The sequence below is a fragment of the Pseudonaja textilis genome, chromosome 3 (genome assembly GCF_049901715.1).
Source record: "Pseudonaja textilis isolate UNSWEBS1 chromosome 3, rPseTex1.2, whole genome shotgun sequence".
Lineage (NCBI taxonomy): Eukaryota > Metazoa > Chordata > Lepidosauria > Squamata > Elapidae > Pseudonaja > Pseudonaja textilis.
Genome location: NC_141992.1, coordinates 83,918,365 through 83,939,481, shown reverse-complemented (window position 1 = coordinate 83,939,481; position 21,117 = coordinate 83,918,365). Strand labels below are relative to the sequence as shown.

Here is a 21,117-nt window from a genome sequence, read left to right as displayed (position 1 = left end):
AGGATGGATCACTTTATACTTCCATCCTTTTGCTCAGCAGTAAATGTCCCTCTCTTCCCCTCCTCTCCCTCTCCCTTCCCCTCCCCTCCCCTCTCCTCTCCTCTCTGGCAGTACACAAAACCACACCCCTTCCAGTCCATGGAAAACCCTGTCTGCATGGAACAGGTCCCTGGAGCCCAAAAGGTTGCGGGCCACTGACTTATAGTATTTAATTTCTTCAGGGCGTAACAGTGCTAAGTGCTAGAGCCCACTGTAACTACATAGCCAAAAAGGCATTAAGAGTTGTTAACCTAATCTTACGTAGCTTTTTCTCTGGTAATATTACACTAATAACTAGAGCATACAAAACATTTGCTAGACCAATACTCAAATACAGCTCATCAGTCTGGAACCCACATTACGTATCTAATATTAACACAGTTGAGAAAGTCCAGAAATATTTCACAAGAAGAGTTCTCCATCCTCTACTCATTGCAGAATACCTTATGCCACCAGACTTGAAATTCTAGACCTAGAAAACCTAGAACTACGCCGCCTTCAGTCCGATCTAAGTATTGTATATAAAATCATACATTGCGATGTCCTACCTGTCAATGAATACTTCAGCTTCAACTATAACAACACAAGAGCAAACAATAGATAAAAACTCAAGGTTAATCACACCAAACTTGATTGCAGGAAATACGATTTCAGCAACAGAGTGGTCAATGTCTGGAATACTCTACCTGACTCTGTGGTTTCTTCCCCAAACCCCAAAATCTTTAACTTTAGACTGTCTACTATTAACCTCACCCCTTTCCTAAGAGGTCTGTAGGGGGCATGCATAAGTGCACCAACATGCCTACCATCCCTGTCCTATTGTTTCTTTTATTTTTTTATTTTTCTTATATGCATCCATGTATTCATAACTATGTTTTTACTTATACCTACTATCTTGTAAGCAATTGACAAAAATAAATAAAAATAAATAAGTAAAAAACAGAAAGTCAACCCATTTCACTCATATTGTGAAATATGCACAAGCAGTTAAAAAAAAATCACATAAAAGGATCCCATAATATAAATTTTCCCAGCTCTAACTGGGAATTTATGTCAATCTCCACAAGATTGACATAAGGAGGCTTCATGTGTACAATATAGGATACAATGGTGCAAAGACATTACAAAATGCCATTTGGGGAAATGAAATTTTACAAGCTAACCCACAAATGCTTGGGGAAAAAAAGCATATCCATTTTTATCAAGTGGAATTTTGTATGTGACAAACAAGTGTCGTTTGTCCCCCGTCCCCCCAGTAAATAACTTATTTTTACTCTGAAAATGTTTATATAATGATAGTTTGGATAATGCTAGTCTCTATCTTATCGGCTTTTTATTAACTATTTATATTTCATGAACGCCTTTGCCCATGTCATTGACCCTAGCCGTGTGTATCAATATTTAATTTGTAGAGTATATAAGGTAGAAAACATCTTGAATAAGAAGATGTGCAGTCTTTTGAAAATCAAATCAATGAAATAAATGGTCAGCAGAGGGCACTGTTCATTAATCACTATTGTGCTACTTAAATACTTCACTCTAGGAATCTTTTCCATGGCTGATAAATATTCCCACAATTCCATCTCCATCTTTGTGTAAGCCACTTTGGCTGAGCTAGCAACTGTGTGACCTTTAAGTGCCCATTTTCTCAAAATCATGGGTATTTTTCTTTATATTGTTTCTATTTATAGATGACTATTTGCACTGTCACATCCACTTATGCTTTACATTATGGTAATTTTTCAGCTTGAGCTTTTTAAATGTTAAAACCGGGACAATCATACCCTCACGAAACACAGACTTAGGTGAATTCTGAATTCAGAAGCCTTGCCTATGCTAGCAATGGGAAGGTATGAACTTACACAATAAAATACGCACATATTTTAAGCTCACATTTAAAAAATGACAAGCTGATATATCCCAAGTCTACGTATTGATCCAATTAGAAAAAAAATCTATAGAAAGTAATTGATAACCCTTCCATTCTGCTGTCCCCCACACACTACAGGTGTTTGACATCGCCTACATGTAATTTGTTTCTTCAGTATGGCAATTTGGGAATAAAAGATAAACATCTTTGAATTATAATAGTATATGTACTATCCTATTTATGTACCACCTGTCTGTCTCTCTGTTATCATTTATGAAGCTTTTACATGGGAGGACTTTTTAATTCAGAAACACACTTAATTCTTTACTTCCCTTCTTTATTGGAATTATTATTTTCTTTGTTGCTTTGCATATACACTGAAAGTTTCTGTACGAGAAAAATTCCTTGTGTATCTAATCACAATTGGTCAATAAAGTATTCAATTAAATTCAATTTAAATTCTTGATGTCTAAGATCAATGGGATTATCACAGTTTCAGTCAGGCTGACCCATTACAATATTCTCTTATTTCCTCCTTTAGAAATACCTCTTTGTGTATTTTTTAATTATCCTAAAATAGTTTTAGCTCATATCTTGAACAATTCAAGATTTCAATTTTTAATACCATGTTACACTCTATATCAGAGTCCATCAGAGTTAAGCAACCAATAAACTTAAATAATAATAATAATAATAATAATAATAATAATAATAATAATAGCAGTGAGACTTACAATTTGAAGTTGAGTGACTTTGGAAAAAGAAATTGTGTGTTATCCCAATTGTAATTGGAGCCCTTGGAGCAATACCTAAAGGGCTACCTCGCTATTTGGAAATTCTGAATTTATCAAAAAACCACCCTACTTGGAACAGCTTATATCCTCTGACGCTACCTTAATAGTTCCTAGATCCTTGGTTAGGACTCAAGCTGTTGAGCTACCAACCAGCCCCAAAGGCTGTGAATCTCACGAAAGATTAACCACCATAACAGTGCAGTAGTAGTAGTAGCAGCAACAGTAGCAGCAAAATTGATGTGAAATTTTGAATACTATGATAGCAAGCATACTTTGCTTCTCTCCACTGTCTTTTTTTAATGATTCGTATGTCCATAATTGGAAAAAAGTATGACTCGTATGCTAAGTTGATAGGGACACATTTTAGCTAAGTCCCTGTATATCAATCCCTCTCTAAAGATTCTTGGGGTATTTCAGAGCCAATAATACAATTATGAAATTTCAATTCAATTGAAATTTTGAGCTGTATATAGCAAGATGGACTGATGGACTAAGGCAGTCTTAGAATGGATTCCACTTGATAAAAAGCACTCACAAAAGAGACTTAAAATAAGATGGAGTGATGGCATCAGCAAGTATTGCAGGCAAAAGAAAGCTCAAGACTGGATTGGTTGGAAACATGCAGAAGAGACCCTTCTCCTGCAGTGGATAGACAATGGCTAGAATGGCTAGAATGACAAATTAATTACTGTAGCTACATTATTGACAGATTTTTAGAGCTGTTCATATGTTACATTAAACCAGGGATGCCAAACTCAAGGCACGCAGGCTGGGTTGCCTCGTGGAGTGCTTAGATCTGGCCCGTGGGAAAATAGTGAAGGACTGGCCTGCAGTGCATCTGCCAGCAAAAATGGATCCATGCATGGCCCTGCCGAGTTGTTTTCATTGGCAGAGTGCTAGCAAAACAATCTACTAGCAAAACTAGCATTTGATCATACTAGTGACATCAAGCTGGCCATGTACACCCTGGCCACACCCACCCCAGTCCCCCAAGGTCAAATAAAACCCTGATGCGGTCTTCAATGAAATAGAGTTTGATATCCCTGCACTAAACCATAATGTGGTTCATTTACTTTTGACTTTGTTAAACCATAGATGGTGGCAGGTTTTTACAGCCCATTGGAGTACAACATCTAGAATTTCTAGTCAGCCTGACCACACGAATCCTATCTTTCCTTGATATATATATTCTTGTCTTCTTCTAGCAGAGGGAACTAAGTAATTGAAAAGTAATATATATTCCACAGCTTATACTGTATATAGCTTTCACATTTTTATTCTCATCACTTGAAATGGGGCTTCTTGGTTTAACTAACATACAGGAATTCTACATCTAACTCACAAAGTGAAAGACTTCTTGAAAATGTATAGAACTATTTCAGCTGAGAAGCTTGATACGAAATATACTTTTAGATTATTTTATCCTTGAAAAATGTGATAAACGTTTTGCCTACAAAAATGTATATAGGAAAAAATTCTCAACCAGTCTGTTTTTGTTCATGGTGTTTTTACATGTGTTGATTCACAATCTGGGAACACTGTGTTTGCATATTATTATACAATTTTTTTTACAAAAATCTGTAAGAAAATGAAAATATGTACTTTTTATACAAAATAAGCATTGACATTTTTTTATCTAGATGTATAGGTCACAGATTATGTTTTTTAGGTATTTTGAAAAGTTTCTGAGCCAAAACATAATTTTAATTTGTACATTTGCACATATTTTTTCTACTAGTTCTGGCTGCCTAAAGATCCAATTATTCAAAGTTCCCTACAAATAAGAAGTAAAGTGAGATTGTGACTCTTCTCACTCATTGTTTATTAACTTTGTTCATGACTCTTATGATCCTGTTATTGAGAATATGTTTGCCACGGCTAGGTAAATGACTGGCTATTATATCAATATGTTCCTTGCATATTTAAGGTTATCTTTGATACTAATTTCTTGCAAACTTTTTTTCTGCATCTGGAAACAGCAGCCTCAATATTAGAATCTTTCTATATACACAAGTTACAATAGATTTCAAAAATGGAAAATTAACTTATGGAAAACCTGCCTTTGCAATCTGAAATTTCAAATAATCAAGCTTTTATGAGAGGTTAAGTATGAATTGCAAATTTGAAATGTGTGCATGCATTTAGATTATTTATTGTGCGTGTATGCATGTGTGTGTGTATAAAATATATGTGCGTGCATTCATGTGTATATTTGTGTGTGTTTATATATATAGTGTGTGTATATGTGTGTGTGATCCAAAGGCTTTTGATTTGAATTGAGACACAATTTTTTGCTATCTAGAGAACATAACTGTCATCTTGCAGAAGGAACTTTGCTTAATATTTCAGCATTTAATTAGAAATTAATAACTGTTTGAATACCAGGCAAAAGCATAGTTGAGATATTGAGGATGAATCACGCTGAACGTGGGCTGGTTCTCCTCTACCAAATATTGCTTCCCCTGTTAATTCAGTGTTTAACCTTCCATGGAAGTGATTAACCATAGATTCTGTAGTTGGATGATATCGAAAACTGTGGTTAAAAAAAACATAGACATAAATTTCCCTGCCCTGCATTGTAGGTGTACTAGAAAACAGAAGGGATGCATGAACTAGTATATTAAATTGTGATTTCATTTGATGCTTTAATCTGTGATTTGCAGTAAACTATTATATATCAGTCATTTATTGATGTTGTCGTTAAGTGCTGAACATATAGGTATAACATTACTCTGCTTTTCTCATGAAATGCTAAACTATTTTGGTTCCATAGAAACTTTGTTCATATTTCTAAACTTCCAATAAGCAGGGTTGGCAAATGTGGAAAGCTATGCATCGTACTTAGAATTGTGTTTTGTTTGTAAGACAACGACTAAATAGTGTCTACTATCTAGTGTAGGATTAGACATGTTTCAACCTTTTCATTTCAATGGATTTTAACATATTTGACTCTTGTGTTGAATTATGGCCAATACTTTGAATCCAGCCTTCAATAGAAGCATTTGCAGGGTGATATAAAATGTAGAGATCTGTGTCTTTTTAGCAAAGCCATGTCCTGACATGCCAGCATAAAGCTCAAACATGTGCATCAGCATACATTTTTTAATCTCTTCCCCAAAATGTGATTTTATTATTATTATTTTCTTCAGGGAGATCGTGGACCACAAGGGCCTCCTGGTGCTCCTGGGGAAGATGGAATGAGAGTATGTCATTCATAGCATTCCTTCTGTTTTTCACCTGCAAAATAAAAGTTTAAAGGAAATGTTTCTTTCACAGTTAACCCCCTTTCAATGTTGTCTTTCTTGAAATAAGGGAGAAGATGGTGAGATTGGACCAAGAGGCCTTCCAGGTGAATCTGTAAGCAAAGCTTTCTCTTTGTTTAGTAATTATGATTGCTTTTGTTGTGAATCTATTTGTCTCTGAAAAAAATATACTATAGTCTGTCCAGGGCACCATTTTGGAATGAAATATAATTAGGGAACAAATTCAGCTGACAAATTCAGGGTTGACATCTGACTTGTTCATAAAGAGTTCTTTGCTCCTTGTTGAAGTAAACTAATGCTATTTTCCTTTCTTATTGATATAACTATATTTTTATTTATGAATATTCATGGCCATTTTTTCCTCCACTTGCTTATTTAATTTAGGGTGAATTTCACAAGTCTCACTTACAGAATTTTATCACTGCAACAATTTATGGATCTATCTTACATGAATAATTACAGAATTCACGTTGATCTTATTGGCTATCATAGAAGAAAACTATTTCATCATATACATGGCATACTCTAAAGAATTTGGTTTAATACATGTATGCAACAACGAATAGAAATTATTTTCCCTCTTGATTCTAAAGTTCTTATGTATGTATTTTTGCATGTAGGTATATGCTGTTCCATAATGAGGTTTTTTTTTTAATTAAAATGATTGGATGAAAGTGAGTAACTTGTATGGTGCCTTTCTGTTGATCCCAGAATCTTTAAGGTAGACTAGGAAAGGGAATTCACACTATCCATGTCTTTTCTGTTTGGAGTAGGAAAAAAGTTCAGAATTTCAAAGACTTTGATTTGAGAAAAAAGATTAGCAATTAGTGGCTTTTCAAATTGCTCTCAAAATGGCATCTTTGGAATTTGGATAGACATCCCACAATTTTCAGTTTAAACTGTATACTTTTTTGAAGCTCTGAAAGCACATTACTATATATAGTTGTAAATGTATATTTATACCTTTGAGTCAGTCTTGGCTCCTGATGACTACTATGGACAAATCCATGCAGTTTCCTTTGGAAGTGGTTTGACCCAGGGGTGGGATTCAAATTTTTTAACCAGTTTTGTGGGCATGGCTTAGTTGGTGGGCGTGGCTTAGTTGGCCATGTGACTGGGTGGACATGGCTTGGTGGTCATGTTATTGGCTGGGCATGGCCAACTCAATATTACTCAACAAGGCACGCATGTCCTCGCCTGGCCTCTCATGACTGTGGGGATGCTGCAACAGTCGTAAGTGTGAAAAAGGGTCATAAGTCACTTTTTTCAGTGCCATTATAACTTTGAATGGTCACTCCACACAAGCAAAGTACCAGCAAAGGAGGGAAAAAAAACTCCAGAGAAGTTTCTGAGACAGGAAGTCTAGTCCTACCAAGAATGTAATAAAGGTTAACGAAGAGGCAGTTTCTGTAAGCAATACCAGAATGTTTCCTTCCTGCCTTCCTTACAGGATTAGGTCAGTAATTTTTTCTAATAACCGGTTCTCTGAACTGCTTAGAATATTAACAATTGGTTCTAGCGAATAAGTGCGAACTGGTAGAATCCCACCCCTGGTTTGACCTTGCCTCCTTCCTAGGTTGAGAGAGAGGGCCTGGCTCAAAGTCACTATGCCTAAGGCAGGACAAGAATTCAGTTTCCTGATTTTTAGTCCAATATCTTTAATCACTGAACAAAATGGGCTTCCACAGTTATAAATACATGTATCTAAAAGAGGAATGTGTTACTGTTCTTCCAAAATAAATAATTGGGAAACTAAGATAAGGATTGTAGTTGCTTTTTTGTCATGTATGCTTTCCTGCTCATTTTAAAAGGCCATTTTAAATTCAATTTTGTACAAAAAGTACAGATAGTCCTCAACTTACAACACTTCATTTAGTGATCGTTCAAAGTTACAACATTGAAAAAAGTGACTTATGACCATTTTCCACACTTACAAACTTTGTAGCATCCCCATGATAATGTGATCAAAATTCAGATGCTTGGCAACTGGTTCATACTTATAATCGTTGCTGTGTCCCAAGGTCATGTGATCAACCTTTGTGACCATCTGACAAGGAAAATCAATCGGGAACCCAGATTTACTTAACAACTATGTTAGTAACTTATCAATTGTAGTAATTCCCTTAACAACTGTAGCAAGAAAGGTCCTAAAATGCGGCAAAACTCACTTAACAAATGTCTCACTTAACAACAGAAATTTTGGGCTAAATTATGGTTGTAAGTCAAGGACTACTTGTACACCAGAATTAAATATTCCCTTATCTCATTAATTACTTTACATAATTTGCTAGCCAAGAATATTTTATAATAGAAATGTCTTAGTAATAAGCAGGTGGGATGAGATCTTCATAAAAATCCCATTTTGTATATTGATAACTGTCACAAATGAAGGGAAATATACATGTCCTGGGACCGTGATGGCGAACCTGTGGCATTTATGCTGGAAGTGTAATGCAGAGCCATCTCCGCTGGCACGTGAGCCGTCACTCCAGAGCAGGTCTACTGCGCAGGTGCTCTTGCCGCCCATCCACCAGCTTATTGTTGGGTAACTGCCACACATATGTGGGGAGCGTGCAGGAGACACACACGCATGCACAGAAATGTGTGGCACATGTGGGGGGTTGCATGCACATGCACAGGGGCATGGGGGCCCCTGCGTGCATTTCCTTTTGGGTGCTGGTGTGCACGTGCACTTTTGGCACAGGAGGATGAAAAGGCTAGCCATCACTGTCCTAGGATAATGTTGTAGGATTCAATCTGGGTCGGTCATCAGGACTAGAGGTTTAATTTTCCAAGTATTCTGACTTATACTGGAGCCCATCCTCAGGGAACTTCTTTCTAACACAATGTGTGTTTTGGGCTAATAATTGATCATTGCATTCCTTATGCATTCCTGCTGATATGCTTACATAAGATCAAAATTCCACTTAGCACTGCATATATACAGATTTACAATAGGTAGCCCCATTCAAGATCTACTCAGTGTTATCAGATTTCTCACATAGGTACCATAATTCCCCCAAAATAAGACTGGGTCTTATATTAATTTTTGCTACAAAAGATGCATTAGGGCTTATTTTCCAACTGGGCCTTATTTTGGGGAAAATACAGTACTAAATATTTCCATCTGGGTGACAATCTTGGGGCTTATTTTGGGGGTAGGGCTTATATTACAAGCATCCTGAAAAGTCATGCTAGGGCTTATTTTCTGGTTGTGTCTTGTTTTGGGGAAAACACGGTAATAGTATTATCTCTTGTAGATTTCAATGGACTAGCTTTTAGTAATTTTTTTTTCCTTAAATATCAGCTGGATTTTGTGCATTGGAAATTGGGGCTGTTCAGCATACATGTAAAAACTAGGCTACAGCACTGCAAGATCCCTGGCTGATGAATGTAGTGAAGTTATATAGATTGTTAATGGTCCACAGACCAGTTTTTGAGAATATTTGTCTCAAATATTTGCACCTTGCCAAGGAAAAAGGAAATGCTTTAAATCCACCATTACAATATATGTACTACTGCTTTTTCCATTGTACAAAACAGGAAGAAGAAGAAGAAGACCAAGTTCTTTGTCTCCATGATTGACAATAATTAGTTATCAAGCTGTTTAACTATTGCCATTTTCTTTGGGTATTACAGAAAGCCTTTTAGTTACATTTTAAAAAGCGTATTCTGTGAACCAAAAAACGAATCCTAAGCAACATTTTTTTTCCTCACAGGGTCCACGAGGGTTATTGGGTCCAAGAGGAACTCCAGGACTACCAGGACAACCTGTATGTATTTCAAAAAGAAATACCTTATATTTTGAAATTTCTTTTGAACATGGTGGTGACCTATATTAGTTTTTCTGGTTTGTTTGTTTTTTGATGTAGGGAATCCCAGGTGTTGATGGACCACCAGGCCCAAAAGGAAACCTGGTATGTAGATTCAATTCTTTTCTCTTTGGGTAGCTGAGGCCAATAATTATTTTTCAAAGAAATCCAAAATAGCAACCTACAAGTTGATAATCCTCCTAATCGTGTCCTCGGTGTTTTAAATTTATTTGAATGTTCCCCAAAATATTGTGGTTAAAAACTGCATTTTATCTTCAGTATGAGTCTTCTCTATCTTTCTACCCCACACCAGTTGGGCTGCTAAAGAGAACACAAATTAATCATGCTATACTGCCAATTATGATTTGAAGTCTCCATGGAACAAAAAAGTGCGGAGAGGAAATCAGTACAGAATCCCTTCACCTTTTCTGTAAACTCCCAAGTATTTTTCAAGTGCTGATGAGAAATAACAAAGGAATTAATAATCTTCTGTGCATTCGTTATAAAACAGGGTCCACAAGGGGAACCAGGACCCCCTGGGCAGCAAGGTAACCCAGGTCCACAGGTAAGCCCTTGCTTGATAGCTTTTGCCATTAAGAAAACATTCAGGAGAGTCAGATATGAAAAGTTTGAATATGCATTCCCCTGGTTCCATATGCCCTTACTTCCCTTCTTATCTTAAAAATGATCCTAGTATAAAAAGGAATATTTTTTTGTAGTTTTAGTTTAGTTTGCTTTATTGTCATTGCACCTCATACAACGAAGTCAAACACCATCTTCAGTGCACAACATGACCATTGAAAATAAACACAAACACACATCCTTCACCCGCCACACATTGAACTGAAAACCCCCAACACCGCACCAATACTTCACTATACAGCAGAATTCAAAAGAGCTACTGCCCTGGGATAAAAGATGTTTTTGAGTCTATTTGTCCTTGTTTTTATTATTCTGTACCATATGCCAGATGGTAATAGTTCAAAAAAGGGTTCCCAGGATGAGATGGATCTTTGAGAATGTTTTGAGCTTTCTTAAGGCAGCAGGCGCTATAAAGCCCTTTCAAAGAGGGGAGAGGGCAACCAATGATCATCTGGGCAATGACGTTAACCCTCTGGAGTGCTTTCCTATCTGCCACTGTGCAATTGGAAACCATACAGAGGTGCAGTAAAGATATTCTCTTTGGTGCAGTGGTAGAAGGTCACCAGTTTTTCATTCAGTTGTTTTCTGAGAAGTCAGGTAGCATAATCTCTGCTGGGCCCTTTTGACCAATGCTGCAATATGAGCACCCCACCTCTTTTATGGTAACACCCAGAAACTTACATTACCTTTTCACAAATCTTCCAAATATAATTAGTTTTTTTTTCTTTTTGGAAGGGGGAGGGGTTGAGGGGAAGAGAAACTGATTTGGATTTTGTAAATACCAACAAGAATAGCAATAATATAAGAGTTTCATCGTGGATCATATGGCAACCCTGTTTCCAGGAGACTTGTGAAGTGTGAAAGTTCTTACAATTATCTTGTTTTCTCTAACTCTTGTGTTTCATTAAAAAGGGGATTCTTAGGAAAGAATTCTTTTTAATGATACAACTCTAGAGAAAGTATTTCTGTGACTGTTTACATTTTTTATGGTGTGTTTTTCATGTTTTCCACAGGGACTGCCAGGTCCACAAGGTCTAATTGGCGTTCCAGGTGAAAAAGTAAGGAATATTCCTTTGCTGAATAATCAACAGCAAAATCTCTGCTTTCCTAAGATGTGGTCTGGTTTCTTTTTTTCTAAAATAAATTTCAGCCAGCAGCCCAATTTCTTGGGATGCACTGATACTTTTCTTATGACCTCTAACCTTATTTATATATACGGTGTGAGGAGAGAAATCCTGCAGCTTGGTAGCATGAATACATATTTGTTTTAGATTGTCCTGTTTTCTACTTACCTTGAATTTACAATATTAGAGTAAGTGTCATTTTTCTATGTTTGAAAGTGCTAATTTCCACTTCTTCAGCTTTGTCACCTGTATGTAAACCCTTTGAGGTAGGCCAAGTTAGTAGTCATATCCCACAAGTTTGGCTTTAGCTCTATCTTATTAATACAGATATAATACACAATCTTGAACTCTTGACTTGAGTTTTCCTTTCCTATTAGACTCCAGTGAATTAGGGTCAAGTCAATCTCAGCTTATTTGTCACGCTTTCTTTGTTTCCTAGGCCTCAAGCATGTTTTTTTTAAATTGTTTTCTAAACCACGTTTGTCTCTGTGACTCTGTACACCGTGATGTCTTTTTTCTGGAATCAATGTCTAATGGGATCGATGACATTTGAAGTGGAGTCAATGACACTTGAAGTCAAAATAGCAATTAAAACTCAGCCTTATGTTAAAGAATAATTACAACAGGTCCTTGGAATATGATTTCCTTTTTATATTGAAGGGACAGTGAAGCCGGTATAAGCAGTAAAGCTTGAGCTCCTTTGCTTGCTCTTAAAAATCATCCAGGTTCTTTGGGTTCTCTATGTCATTTAGAACTTGTCCTTATAAGGTGTTTGTGCTGCTATGAGGAGCATTTCTAAGCACATCTATTTCTCATGGAGATGATGTGCGTACATGGAATGCCTGAAATGGCCCTTGGCTCCTATCAGTTTCATGAAGATGAGGCAGAGATGTAGATTCTGGCAGACTTCCCTGGCCCCAGGATATCCATGTTCTAAGGGAAATGCTCTCAGATGCTTTTCCATGAGGCATTATTAATCTGCACTGAGCAACATCAAAATTCAGAGCTGAAGAAGCTGAGGCACATCAAGCTTCAGAGCTGAAGAAGCTTTTTGGATGAGAAGTGAAACATCGTCAAGGGGAAAAACAAGTCCAGTTTCCTTTTGAAAAAGCACTTTTGGGACAACCGTGACCTGGATGGCTGAAAATCTCCATAGTCAACTTCAAGATAGTTTCTGCATGGACTAATTTTCCACTATATCAATTATAGCCTATTTCTTTTCCTTCCTCTCCCATTCTTTGTGTTCTTTGGTCAGTCATCTTTAGCCAAGCATTCTAAGTGGTGATGCAGATGAAGATTTTGCTCTTCATCTTCATTCTCTGTGATTGTCACGGTAGAGCACTAAGACCTATAGGGAGTCTCCTTTATCTTTGAAGATTTTTTGTTGAAGTAAAACTCTAAAAATCAGATGCCCAGATCTCAGAAAAAGCCTCCACATATGAGATAGCTTCTCTAGGACAGAAATGAAATGAAGCTGCAATACAATAAAAGGGACCATATTGCATCAATAAGACCTTCTCATTCCAAGCCAGTTATGACAATAGATTTGTATCTTTGATCCATATTGTGATCAACACTAGGTATATTCTGTTAACCTCTGAATTCATGTTTAAATTCTTTCATTTAAATTCATTTCATTTCTAAAAAGTAACTTGTTTACAAGATGCATTTCCTCACAAGCATGAGGGCATAAAAAGTACCTTGTTCAATTAGTCAACTTCATGGTGGCCAAAAGATCTTGGAAACCCATAAGCTGAACATAAGCAAAGTAGGGATCATTATAGTGTGTCAGCTTTTACAGGTAGACCATACAGGAAACACAACCAGATGAGCTAATTCTACTTTACCCTAAGCCTACACGAACAGAATCTTGCAAGTCTGATAGTTCATATCTCTCACCTGTTTCTTTTATAGCCTGATAAGTTGGGGGGAGTTTCTTTCTGAGTTTCTTTCTCTGTCCATCATGCAGCTGGAGGCTGTGCCCTCTCTTACTTGATTAAAGGCAGCATAGCCCCCCTTCTCCGCCTAAGGTCATTCCCACACACCATTACATACTGAAAGATGTGCTAAAGAAGATAATGAAAATAAAATATATCCTGCTTGGTTAGTAACCATTGATTGGCTTATCTTCTGCTAGTGACTTTTACCTGAAAGCAAAAAAAAACACCAAAACAAAACCCTTATTAAATTGAAAAGATTGTGTTAGATTTATGAGAATAGTTTGATTGCAACACATGTGAAGATCATTCTTTCAAACACATGTGGTATCTACTGCAGCATCAATTCACCATTCCTTTGTAACTATTACCAGAAGTTGCCCTGGCACTGTCTGACTCCAATCGATGTTAGGGGACTCTGGGGCTTGACAGCAACCTTTGTTCTGATGAAGCAGAACTTCTACAAAGGCTGAGAAACTATATGTGTGCCCTAGAGTAGAAAGAAGCCCTGAGCTTCTTTCTACTACACTTTTGTAATAGACTACTTGTAATCTCCTCTCTCTCTTCTTTCTTCCTCCCTTCCCTTCAGCTGGTCTTGTACACCTGGCCTGTATTTACAGTATGGTCATGTTTGGCCCCAGGCTCCTCATTTCCACTTTGCAAGCTCCAGCTCTCACAGCTGTGCAGCTTCGTAACAGAGTATAAATGCTAACAAAATGCTAGTTTTACTGACACAACAACAATGTCAGTTTCAAGTTAGGCCAAAGCTTCTTGTTCCAATCACATGACGATAGATCTGATTAAAAAAAGAGATTCGATTAAAAAAAATTATTCAAAGTGCATAGGGATTCAAATATAAGATTGCAAACCTTTAAAGTAGCTGCATCTTCTCCTGCAATCACAGTTTAAAAAGAAAAACCATTTCTTTTAGGTCTTATTGAAGCTATGTCCCCATGTGGGGTTTGTTTTTTTGTTTTTTTGAGATTGTCTGTTTTATCCCACCATTTCACAATTGTGTTTATACTTGTGATATTTTTAGAAAATGATAGTATTCACCTGTGCATGTTAACAAAACATGAATCATAGCTTGGGAACATCTGAATGTTGATAAATGCAAAAAATATTCATTTTTATTCATCCAAAAATGGAATAAATGAATATTGTTTGCAGATATGCCAATTTATTTGAGAGTCTCGCCATTCACTCCTACTCATGAGTGTTAAAATTTGCCACATTTCCAATATTTATTCATTATACTTGGATAAAATAATTGGGTGTACATAATGTAACTGATAAAAGAAATGTGGAAGTGATTTTGAAAAAAAAATCATGCCACAATATTAAGTTCATCCCATCCCATCCAAATGATGTATTCCCAATCTTTCAGCTGGATGCAAACTTCAAAATGCTCTAACTAGTCTTCAACATTGAAGTGCTACTTGATTTCTTCTTCCTGATGGAATTTTGATTTTGATTCAAGAATAATCATTGACTTGCAAACATTGGCAGCATGCGAATCTACCTTAACTTTGGTTTTTCAAAAATCTTTTTTTCATTTCTGTCTCCAGGGTCCTCAGGGCAAACCTGGTCTGGCAGGACTTCCTGGTACTGATGGCCCTCCTGTAAGTGATATGTAATTTAGTCCATTTTATATTTTGGGTTAAAAATCATTTTTCAGTTCTATGCTCATGAATTTCAACAAGGAAGTTGCATACCAATAGCTCGAAGCAGAACATCTAAAGCTTATCCAGTTTTGTTATTTCAACTTGATCCATATTTCTCATCTAAGCATTTATTTATTTTAAAAAAAGGTCATTGAAATGATAGATGAGAAATTGCACTGGCACTGAATTTTTTTAAAAAAAAATGAATTTAGTTGCCTGACCTGTGTAGGACACATATAAAATACTAGAAATTAACACGATAAAAGATTTAGGAGAAAATTAATTGTTTAAATTAAATAAACTGCTCTGTCAGTAAAAATGTTTCATTGTTTTTGATGTAAAGTTGAACTCACAGCTTTTCAGTTCTAATCATTGCGGTACTTTTCATTCCAATGGTAAAAAAATTAATTTCAAAATGATTCTGCTTTTATGAGCTAGAGCATCTTTATTAAAAACAAAACGATTATCGCATAGATCAAGAGACTTCAAGCTAACTGAGCTAACATGACTGGAGGAGGAAATCTGGGAGTTGAAGTCCACAAGTCTTAAAGCTGTCAAGTTTAAAGACCCCTAACCTAGATAGAAATGTGTTTACCAAACCAAAGTTAGGTTTGCATTGAAGTCACATGATGGATAATAATAATAATTTAGATCCAGGGATTCAATAAAAGCCATGGTGATGTCCCACACATCATGTCATTGTACTGTGATGTAGACTTTTTAATTTGTGTTAGTTGGGCAATCACCTAGCACAAATGACATATATTTCAGAATATGTTGTCTGAAGAACTTCTTGGATGAGAAGCAAAATGTCTTCAAGGAAAAACAAAGTCCAACTGCCTTTTGAAGAAGCACCTTTGGGGCAACCATGACCTAGATGACTGAGAATCTCCATAGACATACATTATTATTTTCATTCAGATGATGATACAAATCATAGCAATTGTTCTCTACAATGCATAACCATGTTTTCAGTATTCTCTTTACCTCTCACCATAAACAAATGAGGATAATGCACAATTTTTGAAATCAGATACTCAAAATTCCAAAGCTTAATACCATAGTGATTCTTATGATTTGCATATATGAAGTAGAGCCAATGCCGGAAAGAGCTGGCTGTATTACACCAATTAATCTAGTGGTTGGCTTCATTGCATGGCAGTTACAAGTTAATCCATTATGGTTTAGACTGTGATCCAACAAGTTAAAAAACACTAGATATATTATTAGCAACACTCCTGACAAACTTTGTACCACCAGTTCCTGTGATTATTTATCCAGCCTATGATGAGAACTGAACAAAAGAGAACTAAACATAAACATACAATCCTCCTCAGATAAGCAGCAATAGATTATTAAATCTTTGTTTGGCTTCACATATGACTACTGGACTATATTAACTCCCATCTTCAATTTTACACTGCTTGATTAGGCATCTTGCAAAAGCAGATAGATACACAAATAAAACCAATTTGTTACAGTTGGCACACCAACTATATTTATTTGAGAATACCTTTATTTCTGCAATAATTTAAAGAGATTACAGTGCCTGAGAGTATGGTATACAAGCAGAAAAGGTTATCCTGCCCCCATCTCTCATAATTACAAAGGAAGAGAAGAGGAACAAAAGTTTAGGATCTGTGCTTAAATATATGCCATCATTATTTTGTACAGACTTGCCTGGGCTGATGCCCTGCAGACACACTAGCCTACAACTCATATCGGTTGCAAAATCTGTGCTGATGGCTTGATAGGAGTTTAACACATCTGAAGAGTAGCACATCTGTTTTAAATCAGCCCTGATTTAATATATGTTTTTGCCTTCAACATAATATAGAATTTGTGCCAGTTCTGCTGTCATTCCTTTCCCCAGGTTATTTTAGTCTCAATGTGTCGAAAATTGTTTTGATTGATTCTCAGCCTGTCAACTAGACTTTGTAGATCTCTCCGAAGATAATAATGGGTACAGTGCAATCATCCTCTGATCTCTTGGAAATAAATCCCACTGAATTCAGTGAGATTTACTTCTAGGTAACTGAGAGTAGGAGTGACATGTATATATTGCCACTATAGCAATCCTTTTATTATTGCACTTATAAACAGAAAAAGATCAGAACAGAGTTGCGTTACAAGTTGGATGAAATATTTACCTTAAAGTGGGTATTAAAAGAACAGAGCAAAATGGAATGAGTAGGATGATGCAACCCTAGTACAGTAGTACATTTTTACTCAAAAGTAAATCTAATTTAAACTTGCTTCTAAGTAACTATGTAAGATTACAACCTAAATCACACACTGAATCTAATTCTTTCATTTGGAGATGGACAACAAAGCTGAAGATTTATTATACTCTTAACTTGCATGTGGATTTAACCCAGTGGGAAAGTGTTCAGGCTATTGATTTGCACTGGCAGTAAAATATTTCTGTTACTGTTTTCTTTCATCTTATTGTGCCATAACTTTAATGGTGTAGTTTAGTGTAATGTTGGGTGACAGATAAAAATAATCAATTCCTATCTTCCAGAGAAAACACATCAAATGGAGAAATACTTCCAGTGTTTTACTTGCTTTTCCATTACCTTTAAAAATATTTGGATCTAAAATAAAAGAGCATCTTTGTTGGTTTGATATATTGTCAATACTAATTTATACTTTTGAAGACAACCTCTAGATGCTTGTGTTATTAATGTAGCAAGAACAGCCTCGTGGTATGCTGGTATCAGTATAGAGTTGGATTGTGCCAGTTATTATTTTGAATTATTTTATGAGTCTAATTTGTTTGTAGCCTAACATTATATATTATGGGACATATAAAAGCACCAAAATCTGCTTCCCTCCACCCCCATTCAATTTTCTTTTTTCCTAGTGACAACTAATAATTTATATTCAGAGGAAGCTCTACAGCAGCCTCCCCAGCCCATATGTAACAATCAAACAAATAAAAGGGTGAAAAATGTTTGCAACAAGGTGTATTTCATTCTGTGTTTCCCACTTTCCTGTGTATTAAAAGAAGAGTGGGAATAGGAAATAATTTTTGTCATGTTATCTGGTTCCAGATTAAACATTTGGCAGGAAAGACAACTAAACAACTTGTTTCTAAATAACCTTATGTTCTCTTATATATGGTACCACAGAGTTCCTATTTTAAAAACTAATTTTGCCTTCTCCCCAAATTCCATAATACCTTTCCTAGATTCAGGGCAGTTTAATTTAAGTGATTCATTTTAAGTAACTTACATATAGAATTCATTATTCCAAGCTCTAGAAATGGGCTAGGTAAGTTTAGAAGGAGTTGTGAAGCAAGGCAAAAATCAAGATATATGATCAAAGCCTTGTTCCTTATGTTCTGCACACACAATCTTTGTTGTAGAGGGAATTCAATCATATGGCTGTGTTCCCCCATCAAAACCATGGTACATAGACTCAGCTGGAGGTTATTAAAGATAATTTGCTCAGACAATAAAATTGAATTTTCCATTCATATGAAAGAGAATGCCAAAAGAGGACAGCTCTGGTTAGCCATTCTGGGGAAGCAAAATATTTCTAATGTGTTGGGTTTTGACCTGATGAATCAAATGAATTCTTCTGATGTTTATTGAGTGATGTCATTAAAGTGAGATTTTGAGGCCAAAGTCTAGCATGCACTTAGAAGAAGCAACAGGTAATAAAAACAATAACCATTATCTACCAGATTGTCCAAAGACCTCAATGACTTCATTGCTTCACACCATTCAGTAAACCTATGTCAGTTTTAGACTGAATCCTACTTAGAAGATCCTGAAAATAATCATTAGCAGAAATTTGGTAGAATTTGTCTTTCTCTAATCAGATAATAGATGCCAAGTTTTGTACGAGGAGAAAGTTGGCAATGTGTTTTTAAACTTCAAGTTGGCAATGTGTTTTTAGAATAATGAAAATACTAAAAAAATAAAATATTGTTTGAGAATAGGAATGAATCTATTTCTATGGTATTTGCACACTAAGTGTTTCTCCTCCCCTAAATATATTTTGTTAATAGGGTCATCCAGGCAAAGAAGGGCAGTCTGGAGAGAAAGGTGACACGGTATGTTTATATTTTATACTTTATTTTTATTTATTTTTTTGCTGTAAAAAGTGTGCATGTATGAGTGGGTTGTAATTAGAAAAAGAGTGACATATGGAACTATGTTAAATAAACTGTGATTGATATCTTAGTCCATTAGAACTATCATCACTGGAATATAGCTTTTCACAAACTTTTTTCTTCTTCTGAAAAATATTTATTTATTTAATTTCTTCCATGCAATTCTTTTGCACTGAGAGTGGTTAACAAAAAAAACAAAAGTGATAAATAAATTCATCAACTGGATATTCTTTATTTAAAGATAAAAGGAAAATGTTCAGCATAAACGTGGTGGGAAAAAGATAATATTTTCTGTACTGTTTTGGTTATTGACCATAAATGATGATGATGGTAATTTCATACTATTTATAGTTCTCTAGAATAACCTAGTTTTCCCAATGCTTCTGTCAATAAACTCAATAAAGAAATAACTCTATAAATTCTTAATAAATTAGGCAATACATCTGCCCAGAGTCATTTTGATATGAAATGGGCAGCAAATAAATTAAAGAAAATAATAAAGAAAAAATTCAGAATGATTTTTCATTCTATTCTCACCAAGCATCCCACTTGTTCTTCCATTTTAAATTACTTTCAGTGAAGCAAACTTTTATTACTTTAAATGAAGTGAAATTTAAATTATTACTCAACAACTTTATGTTGGCCAGGTTATATTGTCCAAGTACATGTCACATTCACAGATCGTTAATATCCAGTGAACTGGTTAACACTGCTAGCTGAGCTGGGTATGGTAGACAGAAGCCTGGACCTGTACTGAACTACAGTGGTATCTCGGTATTAGTCCTTAATTGGTGCAATGAGTGCCAAAAATGATGAGTACCAAACAGATCTTTCCTCTAAGGAATAATGGCAACCGACACTGGCAAGTTCTAGCTTGTGCATTGAGAACTAAATAAACGATGAATACTGAGACAAAATTTTCACACCAAAATGCATTGAGTACCAAATTTGATGAGTTTCAAAGCAGTTGAGTACCAAGGTATCACATTATTCACAAGAGCATGCACCAACAGGTTTGAAAGATAATGTTTTTACAGATTACTACATTAAAACCATGGCGGGGAACATCCATCATCTAACTATGCAGCACAGTATTATTACAGTAATGGTTCAGCAGAGTGCAGATGGTTCCTTTAATTCCATAATTCTTCTTTTTTATCCAGTGTTGTTTTTCTACCCAACTTTGATTATCTGAAATTCTAAGTGGTCTTCTGTAACACACACACACATACACACACACACAGAGAGAGAGAGAGTAAAAACAATGTTTTCCCTCCCCTTATTAGAAGCAATGTTTCTAACATCTGCTAGATTAAGGAGTAAAATATTAAGCAATTGCATTTTTTTGTTTCATTGGTCATATAACATGCTGTTTATGTAATGGTCAATTGACCCTCTTGTGTATGTAAAAGGAAGTATGTGGGTTCTCAGTCCAGGTTAGAACTACCCTATTTAGTTATTTGTGTATGGGTGATATAATAATTATTTCTTCCTCCAATGACTTCATTTCTGACCTCCATCCAAATGTATGTAAGTTAAAAGAAGAAGAAAAACATTGCAGCCAATGAGTTACTTTTAATTTTCTCTTGAGGAATTAATGCTTCCAAAACTGTAAATGATAGTCCTAATTTGGAAATGTATCCTAGCATAAGTAAAAAAGGAGAGTCAGCCCATATGTGTCTTTCTGTTAAAAATTATAGGAACTAAAGATAACATGCCCAATACTATAATAGTATTTCCTAATGCTCATAAATTAGTATAAATAAAGATTTATTTGATGTGATTTTAAAAAATTGGGTATATTAATGTACAAAATTATCCTAAATAGCTATATAATTTATCATTCAAT

The 21,117-nt window shown here is 35.6% G+C and overlaps 1 protein-coding gene across 3 annotated transcripts in view; it reads left to right on the top strand.

Moving 5' to 3' along the window:
* Positions 1–21,117, top strand: part of COL11A1 (collagen type XI alpha 1 chain) — a 269,505-nt gene that overhangs the window by 121,633 nt on the left and 126,755 nt on the right. For all 3 annotated transcript variants that reach the window (XM_087930269.1, XM_087930270.1, XM_087930268.1), the window contains 8 exons: positions 5,853–5,906; positions 6,016–6,060; positions 9,686–9,739; positions 9,839–9,883; positions 10,290–10,343; positions 11,434–11,478; positions 15,050–15,103; positions 19,164–19,208. In XM_087930269.1, the coding sequence (XP_087786395.1) occupies positions 5,853–5,906; positions 6,016–6,060; positions 9,686–9,739; positions 9,839–9,883; positions 10,290–10,343; positions 11,434–11,478; positions 15,050–15,103; positions 19,164–19,208 (396 nt within the window). The remainder of the gene's footprint in view (positions 1–5,852; positions 5,907–6,015; positions 6,061–9,685; positions 9,740–9,838; positions 9,884–10,289; positions 10,344–11,433; positions 11,479–15,049; positions 15,104–19,163; positions 19,209–21,117) is intronic.